The 14666-nt window shown below is 37.4% G+C and overlaps 1 protein-coding gene across 5 annotated transcripts in view; it reads right to left on the reverse strand.

The window, feature by feature from the left end:
- The window catches only part of DENND4C (DENN domain containing 4C), a 124146-nt gene that overhangs the window by 3649 nt on the left and 105831 nt on the right, over positions 1–14666 (reverse strand). For all 5 annotated transcript variants that reach the window (XM_081237844.1, XM_081237843.1, XM_081237845.1 and 2 more), the window contains 4 exons: positions 10931–11113; positions 9904–10099; positions 7294–7539; positions 6092–6209 (listed from right to left, as the gene is read on the reverse strand). In XM_081237844.1, the coding sequence (XP_081093970.1) occupies positions 6092–6209; positions 7294–7539; positions 9904–10099; positions 10931–11113 (743 nt within the window). The remainder of the gene's footprint in view (positions 1–6091; positions 6210–7293; positions 7540–9903; positions 10100–10930; positions 11114–14666) is intronic.

Genomic DNA, 14666 nt, shown 5'->3' on the forward strand with positions numbered 1-14666 from the left:
AATAAGTTTTTTTTCAGATTTGTATCATTTTTTATTCAACACCACCTCCCCATCACAAGTAAAATTATGTAGTAATGTGACCAGCTAAAAAATATTTTTGCTTTCTTCAGATAGGAGAGGCCTGTCCCTTTGTCCTTTTCCTGAACTTAGGGCTTCCTGCTTGAGGCTAGAATGTGATACCTTGTACTCCAGCAGCCATCCTGTGACCATGAATCCTTCCTGATGGAAAAGCAGACAAAGCATAAGGAGCCTGGGTCCCCGATGACAGAGGAGTTGCCTACCAGTCCTGGAGTATCTACTTCATAAATTCTTCGTGTGAGAGAATAATCTTTACCTGTTTAAGATTCTGTTGTTTTCTATTAAATACAGTAGCATATAATCCTAATTGATACAAGGGTAATTCTAGAATTATTAAGAACAAATATTTATACAGATTTCATATATTACAAAAGTGCTTCAGTGGTATACTTGAATCACAGTACCATTAAAAATCAACAATATGAGCTTGGCCCAGAAAAAGGGAAAACTTTAATACTGTAGGTAATCCCAGCAGCCATACAATTTTATTATACCCTCATTAGTTGAGATAGAACTATGTATCCAAAAGTTCCCCAGTCAGCCTCATTTTAAGTGTCTGTCATAAAGCAAGTTACTGTAATTTTCATACAATCCAGCTCCTTAATAAAGGCAACTGGGAATATTTCATTTGTGTTCAAACCATAGAAATAGCAAAGTCCTCTGTTACAATACAAGAGGAAATACTGGCTGCTATGGGTTTTGATCCTAGTTTTTCTACATGCTAAATAGATTTGATTTTCATGTTATGTTGTGATTTTAGAGCAGAACCCAAATATAATATGCAACTTCACTATTGCTCCTTAATTCACAGAGTTGGGCAACCATCACCAATTTTAGAACATTTTTATCTCCTCCAAAAGAAATCTACCTATTAGCAGTCACTCTATCTTCCCAACCCCTCAGCCCTAGGCAACCACTAATCCAATTTTGTCTTTACAGATTTGCCTATTCTGATTGTTTGATATAAATGGAATCATACTTTCTGTTCTCTTTTGTGGCTGCTTCTTCTATAATATTTTAAAATTCATTCATTTTGTAGTATGTATCAGTATTCACTACTTTTTATTGCCAAATAATATTCCATTGTATGGATATACCATCCTTTATCCATTCATCAGTTAAAATGAACATTTAGATTGTTTTCATTATTTGGATATTAAGAAAAATGCTGCTAAAAACAGTGTACAAGTTTTTATGTGGATGTATGTCTTCATTTCTCTTGGGTGTATACCTAAGAGTGCAACTGCTGTGTCATATGGTAACTGTTTACCATTTTGAGGAACTGTGAAACTATTTACACCAAAGCAGCTGCACTATTTTTATTCCAATTAGCAGTGAACCAGGAAGAGATCCAACTTTATTTTTTCTGCATGTTGTTCCAGTTGTCCAGCACTACTTGTTGAAAAGACTATTCTTTACCCACTGAATGGTCCTTGGCACTCTTGTTGAAAGGCAGTTAACTGTACATGTGAGGGTTTATTTCTGGAAACTCAACTTTATTCCATTGACCTATATGTCTATCCTAAGCCAGTTTTCTACTTTCTTGATTACTGTAGCTTTGTAGTAAGTTTTCAAATTCAGAAGTATGAGTCCTACAACTTTGTTCTTCTTTTTCAAGACTGTTTTGGCTATTCTAGGTGCCTTAAAAATCCATATGAATTTTAGGATAGGCTTGTCAATTTCTATAAAAAAGCCACCTGGAATTTTGATATAGATTGTACTGAATCTATAGATCGATTTGGGAGTACTGCCATCTTAACAATATTAACTTTTCTGGCCCATGAACATGGGATTTCTTTCCATTTACTTAGGTGGTCTTTACTTTCTTTCAACAATAATTTTAGTTTTCAGAGTATAATAAGTTTTGTACTTCTTTTATCAAATTTATTCCTAAGTATTTTATTCTTTTTAATGCTATTATAAATGGAATTATTTTCTTAATTTAATTTTTGGATTATTCATTGAAAGTATATAGAAATACAGTTGATTTCTATGTTATTGATCTTATATCCTGCAACTCTGCTGAGCTTATTTAGTAAGTTCCATATGTTTTGTGTGTGTGTGTGTGTGTGTGTGTATTCTTTAGGATTTTCTAATTTAGGATTTTCTATATGTAAGATGACATGATCTGCAAATAGAGATATTTTTACTTTTTCCTTTCCATCTTGGATGCCTTTTATTTTCCTAATTGTTCCAGCAAGAACCTCCAGTACAATGTTGAAAAGAAATAATGAAAACAGACATCTTTGTCTTGTTCCTGTACTTGGGGGAAAGTATTCAGTCTTTTACCATTAAATGATATCAACTGTGGGTTTTCAGAGGCTCATAATTAGGTTGAGGAGGTTCCTTTCTATTCCTAGCTTGGTTTTTTTTTTTGGGGGGGGGTTGCTTTGGGTCTTAGTTGCAGCACTCAGGATCTTCCCTGCGGCATGCGGGATCTTTCGCTGTGGAGCACGGGCTCCACAGCTGCAGTGCATGGACTCTCTAGTGGCACGTGGGCTGTAGAGCGCACCGGCTCAGTAGTTGTGGCGCACAGACCTAGTTGCTCCGCAGCATGTGGGATCTTAGTTTCCCAACCAAGGATTGAACCCATGTCCCCTGCATTGGGAGGCGGATTCTTAACCACTGGACCACCAGGGAAGTCCCTTGTTGAGTGTTTTTAACAAAGGGCAATAGATTTTGTCAAGTGCTTTAGCTGTGCCTATTCAGACGATCATATGGGTTTTGTCCTTTATTTTATTGATATGATATATTATATTAATTGATTTTCAAACCAACACGGCATGCCTGGGGTAAACAGCACTCGGTCATGGTGTACAATCGCTTTCCTAAATTGCTGGATTTGGTTGGCTAGTATTTTGTTGAGGATTCTTATGTCTATATTCATAAGTGATACAGATTTTTAGTTTTGTTTTCTTATGATGTCTTTGGTTTTTGTATCAGGGTAATGCTGGCCTTCTCACCAAAATCTCCACCCTTTCCAAGAGTGCTTTCAGGCTTGAACTTCTCCACAGTCTGTCCCAAATAAAGTCATTTCCTTTGGGGAGAATTTCAGAGCTCTCTGTTCTTATGGCCTGTCTCTCAGCCACTGCTCTGGAGCTGGGGCTGGGAACAGTGGCCCTTCTCTTGGAATAATTCCCCTGCTTTGTGAATGGGGTACTGGAGGGATGCAGTTGCCTCTGATTTTTTAGCTTGCCTCTCCTGGCATAAAACCTCTCCCTTATGAGCAAGACGCTGTGAGAACAATCAGAGACCCAGTATTCGAGGGTTGCTGAAGCTGGCAGTGCATGGGGGCTGAGTGGAGGAAGTGAGCCTCCCTGTCTCCTAGAACTGAATAAGGCTGGGAGGATGAGAACTGCTGGCAACCTGTCTTTCTCAGGGAGATGCTGTAGCCCTTGACTGGGGGCTGGTGGGGAGCAGCAAGCTGTAGCTCAAATGCCACAGAAACTCACCGTTTTTACTGAAATTTAATATATTTTCTTTTTAAAAATTTTTACTTATTTATTTATTTTTGCTGAGTTGGGTCTTCGTTGCTGCACGTGGGCTTTCTCTAGTTGCAGCAAGCGGGGGCCACTCTTCGTTGTGGTGCGGGCTTCTCATTGCGGTCGTTTCTCTTGTTGTAGAGCATGGGCTCTAGGCGCGCGGGCTTCAGTATTTGTGGCATGGGGGCTCTAGAGCGCAGGCTCCGTAGTTGTGGCACACGGGCTTATTAGTTGCTCCGCGGCATGTGGGATCTTCCCAGACCAGGGATCGAACCCGTGTCCCCTGCATTGGCAGGCAGATTCTCAACCACTGTGCCACCAGGGAAGCCCAATATATTTTCTTGAGTAAATATTTCTTCATTTGCTCGACAGCTGTAGACACTTTTTTTAAATAACTTTCACCAATTATGGTTGTTTCGCTGGGAAATGGGACTGCGTAGCTCCCCATACTGCTTTTCCAAAAGTCACCACTCAATTCTATTATGTCTTTTAATGTTATTTATATACCAATTCTTTGTTTAAAGTAGCCAATCAAGTAAAGAAACAAGGCTATTCTTGACAGTTCTAAATTTTATTCTCACCACAAATTATAGGACATTTTAAAACACTTATCTATTTCAAGATATGCAGGAAAACAACTAAAGAAATGGCAGTTATAATTCTATTATTTTCCAGCATAAATTTCAAAGTTACTCTGCTTCCGCTTAAAAAGCATTCAAACATCAGAACTGGGAAAACAACAACAAAGAGACAAAAATAGCTTATAATATATTTAGCCATAATTTTGTGATTGGCATATTTCAAGGGAAAATGTCAGATTCTTTTATTCTAGCTTAAGTAAAAAAACTGCTAAGTAGTGAAAGATTGTAGTAAAAAATACAAAATAAAGAGTGGGGGCTTCCCTGGTGGCGCAGTGGTTATGAATCCGCCTACCAATGCAGGGGACACGGGTTCAAGCCCTGGTGCAGGAAGATCCCACATGCTGTGGAGCAACTTAGCCCGTGCGCCACAACTACTGAGCCTGCGCTCCAGAGCCCATGAGCCACAATTACTGCCACAACTACTAAGCCTGCATGCTGCAACTACTGAAGCCCACACGCGTAGAGCCCGTGCTCCACAACAAGAGAAGCCCGCGTACCGCAACGAAGAGTAGCCAACGCAGCCAAAAAAAAAACAAACAAACAAACAAACAAAAAAAGAGTGAACTTTTCCCTTCTTCTTCTGAGCAGGTACTGTTAACAGCTTGGGACATACACGGTTTTAGACCTTTTTCTATGCATACATTAAAAACACAAATATTTTTGGTTTTGTTTTTCTACAAAACAGAAAAGATCACATACTGTTCTGCAACTTGCCTTTTTTTTCACTTAATATATAATGAAAATCCATCCTTTCGGGAACCTATATACAAATAACTCTCATCCTTTTTCTGGTTGCCAACATCTCATAGTGTGGATTTATCACAATTCTCTCCTTAGGTATTTGCTTAAGTTTTTCATTATTATAAATAATCTTGCATGTTGTATGCATCGTTGTACCAACAGCTTTGTACACTGTATATCTATAGAACAGAGCATTTTAATGTTTCTTCCATGAACTGCCTACTGATACCATTTACTCACTTACCTACTGGGTTGTCTGTGGTTTCTTACTGACTCATAAGGCTTCTGAATACTGGATAACCCTTTAAACCCCTTGTAAAAATACGTTCTAAATACAAAAACTAAAAGTAAGGCCCGGGGCTTCGCTGGTGGCGCAGTGGTTGGGAGTCCGCCTGCCAACACAGGGGACATGGGGTCGAGCCCTGGTTTGGGAGGATCCCACAGGCCACGGAGTGACTGGGCCCATGCATCACAACTACTGAGCCTGCGCTCTGGAGCCTGCAAGCCACAGCTGCTGAGGCCCGCATGCCTGGAGCCCGTGCTCTGCAACAGGGGAGGCCGTCACAGTGAGAGGCCCATGCGCCATGGTGAGGAGTGGCTCCCGCTTGCCGTAACTAGGGAGAAGCCTGCGTGCAGCGGTGAAGACCCAATGCAGCCAAAAATAAATAAATAAATAAATAAAATTTATAAAAAAAAAAATAAAGCCAGATCTTTGAGACTAGTACCCATATAATTGAAATTATGATCTATACCAACACATCCACTATAGAGAATTTACTCTCCAAGTACCTAACCAAATTAGTATTTGACAGATAAACTAGTATTAGTATTTGACAGATAAACTATAAGAATCACACAAAAAAAACCCTGATAAATGGGTCAGTACAACAGCAAAAAAAATTTGAACTAAAATGGAAAAAATCTTGAGGAGATACTAAAAATGAATGAAAGATTTAAAAATAAAGCAAAATAATTTCTGTCATCTCCTTAATTCTGTTTTTCCCCCCAGTAGTCCATTTTTCTTTATTGCTACAGTATTCTACTGTATGGATGTACTGTACCATAATTTGCTTATGCATTCACCTGTGGATGGATATTTGGGTTGTTTCCAGTTTGAGTGTTTTATGTCTTTAATTCTATTTTACTTACTAAAATTCCTCCATGAGACATACAGAGGTTCTCCTGGTTCCTGATGAAGGTTGATATTATCCCATAACAGCTGAATATACACGAGTTTGCTATCCTGGGACAGAGATGACAGGGGAAGCTAAAAAAGATCAGTAGAAAGTATTAGTACCCCAAGCATAATAATAATTACCAGTGGACCTAGCAAAGCTTGATTATATAAAAACAGATGAGTTCTTTCAAAATTCTGGACCTAAAATTCTGAGAAAATTTTAAAATTTTTATTTATATCTGATTACAAATGTTATTATTTTCTGAGGTGCATGTTTCTCATTCTGACTTTCAAGGACTGAATGACAACTTGGTAACTGGCACAGCAGCCACAAGAAAGATTAACCTCCATCAAAACAAATTTTAAGGTAAGAGAAAGTGCAATGGTTTCTACTACCTTGTTGTACTGACTACTACTTAAAATAAATGAGTCAAAATAGAATTTATACTACTCTAAAAGTTTGTTGTGCCCCTGATGTATGTTTGGGGTTGGGGGTATCTCTCAATATTCAGTATCATAAAATGAAGGAGTTCTAGGAGCTGTCTCCCAGGGAGTCAGGGATGCCAGCTCAAGCAAAGCAGGAGTTTCAGAGTCAGAGAGCCAGACTGTGGTCTTGGCCCCCCTCCACTTATGAGGTATGTGACCTAGCAAAAATAACTTCCGTAATTTTTAGTTGTATCATCTGAAAAATGTGGCTAATATGAGTCCTTTAAAATAAAGTTGTGAGAATTTCATCTGGGAATATTATATTTCAGAATAAAAACTACCTTTTCTAGCTACCCTAGCAACTAGAAATGACCATGTAACTAAGTTTAGGCCAAACAGATACATATGAAAAGATTATGTGAAACTCTAGGAAAGAAGACATACTCTTCTCCATCCATTTTTCTTCTAACTGCTGGCTGGAATGTGGATGTGACAGCTTGTAAGTAGAGTCAGCTATCCTAGGCCAGGTATAAAACTTGGAAATGGAGGTCACACTGCTGAGCAAAAAGATAGAAGGTTCTCAAGTCTCTAACACTATACCATCCCTGGACCACCTATCTAAATTTTTAAGTGAGAGAGAAATAACCTGTGACTTAAGCCACTATCGTTGTATACTTCCTGCTACCTGAAGTTAAGCCTCATCCTAACCAACACCAATGTAGTATAAGTACTGAAGTTGGTTCCCTACCTGTACACCTCCGTTACAATGTTCAGATGTGAGGATAAGTCCTGGTAAGTTACTAGGAAGGTCCAAACGTCTGAAATACCAAACGAGGTTCCAGAAAATGATTGGATGTTGATTGATGAAAGAGGACGTGTGAATCACCTGATCGCCTTCATTTTCTAGCAAAGATTCAAGTTCTTTACGAAGCACTAGAGGACTCAAGTAGGGCACAGAAACAGGGGGAGGATTGGGTCTTTTTCCTAAAGGATCCTTAAAAACATAGAAATACAAAAAGAAGTGAATATGATCTATTTTATTAGGTTTCAGAGTATGTCTCAATGAGATTATACTTCTCTATCCTTTCAAAGTCATTTATTTCAGGGCCATTACTACATGTAGTAGAACACCCTAAAGAAAACATAAAAGAAGAACACCCTAAAGAAAACATAAAGATTAAGAAGTACTTAATCATAAATACTTTTAAGTTAAATGATTACAAACGAAAATTATTAATCAATATAATAGACCCTATTTTAAACATGAGTTTTTCTCTATCATATTAACAGCAACGGCCTATGTAGGTTTGATTTTTTCCTTTTCAATTTTTTATAAGAAATACTTGCATTTCTGACGTTTTAGAATGATGATACCAAAAAATATGACTTTATCTTCCGCCTAAAACTCTAAACAGATGATGCAATTTTTTGTGTTAATACTTTGTTTAAATAATTGATTAATTAATTTATTTATTAATTTTGGCTGTGTTGGGTCTTCATTGCTGCACATGGGCTTTCTCTAGTTGCAGCACGTGGGGGCTACTTTCATTGTGGTGTGTGGGCTTCTCATTGTAGTGCTTCTCTTGTTGTGGAGCACAGGCTCTAGGCACACAGGCTCAGTAGTTGTGGTGCACGGGCTTAGTTGCTCCGTGACATGTGGGATCTTCTGGGACCAGGGATTGAACCCATGTCCCCTGCATTGGCAGGCGGATTCTTAACCACTGCGCCACCAGGGAAGTCCCTATGTTAATATTTCTTGACTCTTTTTAAAACTATATCTAACTTGTTTTTACATTTGATTGCAACAAAAACTAAGAAGCAACTTTATAAATCAAATGAAATAATGAATTAAAAACACCCCAACCTAGACTTTGTAAGTTGTGCATATTATAGTCAGAATAAAATGTTTATGACCAGTATTAATAAGTACCCACAGTGCCCAGATTGAGGTCTCCAAATACTGTTTTCCTGTAAAAAGAACCAGGTTTCTTAAAGAAATGGCCGATTCTAGGTCTGGAGAAGGAAATATATAACATGAGCATGAAACATCTTGAAATATAAGAAAGCAAGGAAGCTTTAGAAAAAATTATAGAAAGGCTACCAGAGTTGTGTCAAAAGGATTAAGGCACCAACTTGTAGAGGCTTCTAGCTGACCAAAGAAGGAATAATATAAGCATCAATAAGGATAACAACAGCAATGGATATAAACATAAACGTTTAAACCAATGAGTTCATAATAATACCCTATCGCCTCAGATAATGGATCACCTTGGAGAATGCTAGGAACCCAACTTGTTACTTAGAAAATTGATAAATAAAAGGGGAAAAAATCAAATATTTATTTTGCCTTTCCATCATAAATTGCATCTTTGGAAAACCAGACAAAAGCCATGGGGTTAGTTTCTCTTTACAGATATATTTTGTATAATAAAGAAGATGACAGAATTAGACTATCATCATTTTATAGCTCCAAATGCACAACTTGATCTAGGCGTAGAGGTGTTAATAGCTGCTAACATCACAAAGATAGTTCGTGTCTCCTATTGGAGGGACATACCACTACTGATGAAGCGCTCTTATAAAAATAAACAAATGAACAAAAAGGAACAAAAAAACCCCGAATCTGATCAAGCTTCTAGCTGCAATTACCAATTTACAGGGTTGTAATCAACAAATAAATTGCAAGGGAATAAATTACAACGGAAAAAAAGAGTCTACAGATTTAAAAAGACTAATAAAACCAGATTAACCAATTATGAAGCATGGACCTTATTTGATCCTGATTCCTCAAACTACAAAACACACAACTTGATATTTTTGAGACCATTAGAAATTTGAACAAACCTGCTGTATAGCACAGGGAACTCTACTTCACTTTGCTGTACAGTAGAAACTAACACAACATTGTAAAGCAACTATACTTCAATTAAAAAAACCGAAATTTGAACAAAGATTGAATAACTTGATATTATTTGTTATTTTTTGGGTCTGATAAGGACATTGTATTTTTAAGAGTCCTTATCTTTTAGCGATAAATACTGAAATATTTACAAATGGAATATATGATGTTTGAAATCTGCTTCAAATGGATCTATGGAAGAACTGAATGAGGGTATACATGAAAGAAAAATGGTCATAAGCTGAAAATTACTGAAGCTGGATGATGTGTCAAAGGGACTCATTATAGTCTTCTGTTTATTTGTGTACATATTTGAAATTCTAAAGTTCTTAGAGTCTGCTTATGAAAAATTCTTATCACTTTTCATGTGATTAAAATAAACCTACTACGGAAGAATTACATGCTGTCTTAATAAATACTTATATGAACACACAGTATAATTATAATGTTGTTACATACCACAATTTCCTGCAGACTGTTTGGAAGACTAACTGTTGAAATGCCATGAAACGGTCTCTGGGAAAAGTCCATATTTTGCAAGGGACCTCCAACACTGTGACTTCTAGTCAAAGATACATTTCGTTTTGATAAACTATTAGGCACAGGTGAAATTTTCATAGTTTGGACATCTCCACTGGCTTTCATTATTTCATCACTTAAAAAAATGAAGAAGAAATGCTGTGGTTAGATTGTGTTAAACTATCTAAATCTGTAGAGCTAGACTATTTTCTACAATGAATTTTGAATGTACTGAATATATCTGAGAAGAGTCAGTACTGCCTTATAAGAATTAAATTTTCTTCAGGTATTTTTGTAAAACTGGTCAGAAAAACAGGATGGAGTAGATGATTTGATGAAGGGTAGGAAGAGGATATATGGTATATAACAGGTATTATGGTATTATTTTAAAAAGATTAAGTGCCCATTCAGTTGCCTTGTTCAAAAATTATTTCATCTTTATTAAACAAAATCACCTATACATCACCTTACATGTATAATGCATGTAAGTAAGTAAGTAATGTAGATTCATTGCCAAGTATTTAATCTCTACCAGGCCATGATCCACCTAAGGACAGAGGTCAGATTTTATTTACTTTTTAATTTTTAGTGTTTAGCATAATGCTTAGCATACAATAGGCTCTCAAAAAATGTTTGACTCAATATTTAAGAGTAAAAGGTATACTTCACTGTAAAGAGAGTATGTGTCTGGAAACTGACAATGACTACACTGAAGGGGAAAATACTTTTTACTGTTGAAAAGTTCATTTTTGTAAAAGACCACCATAATACATTAAACACAGTATTAAAAATGATTTATCATCAGATCCATTCATTAGATATTTAAACAATATATGGTAGTAAACATTTAAGGTTAAATTCTTAAAATGCCAGAGCTTATGCCGATGTAAGCCAGGTTGTATTTAAAGATGGAATTTTTACAAGGGTACCCAATTTTTAATGAAGAGTTCTCTGAACCCCATGGTACCTTGATTCAACTGCAGAGCTTGTTTCTTCAGTTATGGTCTGGTTATGTTTTGGGAAATCTATAAAGTTGATCAGGTCAGGTTCTGCTGAACTGGATATGGGTTTGTGCTCCAAAGGTTCACTTGCCAGCGTAATGCTTCCACTTTGTAAACTGTCACCAGAGGTACTTGGTTTCAGGAAAAAGCTAAATATGGATCAGTCCAAAAAAAACAAAAAAGTCTTTAAAAATCCTAGAATCCTCTAAATTTCATCATATTTAGAATCACTTTATGGTAAAATAGTCATTAATGAGTTATACAAATCCATAGAAATACTGCCTATTTCAAACACACACACATACACACACACTCCTGCTCTCATTTTCTCTTCCTCTCTTGTCCCAAACTTTTCAAATGAAAAGGTCTAGAGCAGGTCATTATAGTTCAATATGAGATGCCTTCAGTTTTTGAGAGACTCTAAAGAAAGCTATGAAGGAAGATGGAAAGTAAAATATTTCCTTAATTTTCTTAGTTAAAAAAAAAGAACAGCATTTTAACATGTATTAACCTATGATTGTTTATAATACCCTTTCCCCCCTTATGAATCTCCATTTTTTCTCTAGTCATTTCCTCTCCACTCTATTCATTCAGAATTTTACTTTCATCTTCTCTCTCTCTTTCTCCTTCTGGGTGGGGATGGGGTGAGGGTTTCACCTTACAAGGGACATTAAGAGAGCTTTCTAAAGTGATAGTAATGTTCTGTATCTTGAGAAGGGTTTGTTTTGCACAAATCAAATTTACCTTAAATGAAAAAAACTGTGAATAAATACTGAACTCTAGTTAATTATGTGAACACTCAAGTCTTTGTAGGAAAACTGATTTAACATCTTCATCTTCTTTTTTTTTTTGGCCACACCACAGGGCATGTGGGATTTTAGTTTCCCAACCAGGGATCGAACCCGTGCCCCCTGCAGTGGAAGCGTGGAGCTCTAATCACTAGACAGCCAGGGAATTCCCCATCTACATCTTATTTTAAATGAATAAAAATGTAAGATGGATTGGTGGATGGATGGAGGGATAGATAAAACAAGTGAAGTAAAACATTAATTGTAGAATGTAGGGGTATATATTTGGGTATTACTGTAAAAAAGAAGATCTTTAAACTTGGCTGTCAGTTGGAAATCTTCCATAATGACATCCTAGGGAGGAAAATCAATAATGCTCCTTTATATTCAATTAGAATATAAAATAAGGTACTGACCACAAAAGCTTAAGAAACACAATTAACAAAAAAAATACAAAACTTATGGAGAGGGCTTCCCTGGTGCCACAGTGGTTACGAATCCACCTGCCAATGCAGGGGACATGGATTTGAGCCCTGGTCTGGGAAGATCCCAAATGCTGTGGAGCAACTAAGCCCATGCGCCACAACTACTGAGCCTGCACTCTAGAGCCCGTGTGCCACAACTACTGAAGCCCACGTGCCTAGAGCACCTGCTCCGCAACAAGAGAAGCCACCGCAATGAGAAGCCTGCACACCGCAACAAAGAGTAGCCCCTGCTCGCCACAACTAGAGAAAGCCCGCGTGCAGCAACGACGACCCAATGCAGCCAAAAATGAGTAAATAAAATGAATAAATTTTTTAAAAAATTTACAAAAAAATACATATCGAGAATAATTTTACATTCTATTAAAAGAATATCTAAAAAATGGAGATATATACCATGCTCATAGATAGCAGAATAATACTGAAGATGTCCATTTCCCCCAAATAAATCTATAAATCTAATCCAATCCCATGAAAACTTCAGCTGGATTTTTTTTTAGGGGACTCAAAGTTACTCTAAAATTTTATATGCAAAAATAAGTAACTATAAGAAAAAACTTTCCATAAGGGGGAACGTACCCTACCACCCAGACATCATAAATACAGAGTAATAAAAATAATACAGTACTGACAGAAAGAACAGAGAACCAGAATGAGGTATACATAGGAACTTGATATATGATAAAGGTACTCTATGTATCAATGAAGAAAGGATGTAAAACTGGCTCATTATATGGAGAAAAATAAAGCTGGATCTCTACAATAATACACAAAGGTGGACTTTAGATGGATTTAAAACCTAAATATCACAGGTAAAGTATAAAGCTAACAGAAGAACGTTCAGGAAAAAAATTTCATGAACTACAGATGGGAAATAACTTTTAAAACAAGACTCCCAATGCACAAATCATAAGGTGGAAAATTAATGGATAACATGAAAATTAATAATTTCTCTTCAGAGAATTAATATGAAGAATATTCAAGATGGGAATTCCCTGCTGGCCTAGTGGTTAGGACTCTTGCACTCTCACTGCTGAGGGCCCAATCCCTGTTTGGGGAACTAAGATCCCACAAGCTGTGCTGCGTGGCCAAAAAGAAAATGAAATAAGAAAGAGAAGAATGAACAAAGCCCAAAGTCAGTAGAAGGAAAGAAATAATAAAGATCAGAATGGGAATAAATGAAATAGAGACTAAAAAGACAAAAGATCAGTGAAAGTAAGAGCTGGTTCTTTGAAAAGATAAACAAAATTGACAAATCTTTAGCTAGACTCACTAAGAAAAAGAGAGAAGGCTCTGATAAATAAAATCAGCAACAAAAGAAAAAAAATAATAATGGGTGCCACAGGAATACAAAGGATTATAAGAATATGAAAACAGCTATATGCCAACAAATTGGACAACCTAGAAGAAATGGACAAATTCTTGGAATCATACAACTTTCCAAGACTGAATCATGAAGAGAAAATCCGAATTGATCGGGCTTCCCTGGTGGCGCAGTGGTTGAGAGTCTGCCTGCCGATGCAGGGGACACGAGTTCGTGCCCCGGTCCAGGAAGATCCCACATGCCGCGGAGCGGCTGGGCCCATGAGCAATGGCCGCTGAGCCTGCACATCCGGAGCCTGTGCTCCGCAACGGAAGAGGCCACAACGGTGAGAGGCCCGCGTACAGCAAAAAAAAAAAAAAAAAAAAAAAAAAAAAAAAAAAAAATCCGAATTGATCGATCACTAGTACAGAGACTGAAGCAGTAATCGAAAAGCTTCTAAAAAACAAAAGACCAGGGCTTCCCTGGTGGCGCAGTGGTTGAAGAGTCCACCTGCCGATGCAGCGGACACAGGATTGTGCCCCGGTCCGGGAAGATCCCACATGCCGCGGAGCAGCTAGGCCCGTGAGCCATGGCCACTGAGCCTGCGCGTCCAGAGACTGTGCTCCACAACGGGAGAGGCCACAACAGTGAGAGGCCCGCGTACCGCAAAAACAACAACAACAACAAAAGACCAGGACCAGACAGCTTCACAGGTAAATTCTACCAAATATTTACAGATTTAATACCTGTCCTTTTCAAACTATACCAAAAAATTCAAGAGGAGGGAACACTTCCTAACTCATTTTATGAGACCAACATCACCCAGATACCAAAACCAGATAAAGACCACACAAAGTGAGAAACTACAGGTCAATATCTCTGATGTACATAGATGCAAAAATCCTCAACAAAATACTAGCAAACCAAATCCAACAATACATTAAAAGGATCATATACCGTGATCAAGTGGGATTTGTGCCTGGGATGCAAGGATGGTTCAACATCTGCAAATCAAGCAATGTGATACATACGTTAACAAAATGAAGGATAAAAATGATATGATCATCTCAGTAGGTGCAGAAAAAGCAGATGACAATATTCAACACCCAGTTATGATAAAAACTCTCCA

The sequence above is a fragment of the Mesoplodon bidens genome (genome assembly GCF_964165515.1).
Source record: "Mesoplodon bidens genome assembly, chromosome: 6".
NCBI classification, from domain to species: Eukaryota; Metazoa; Chordata; class Mammalia; order Artiodactyla; family Ziphiidae; genus Mesoplodon; species Mesoplodon bidens.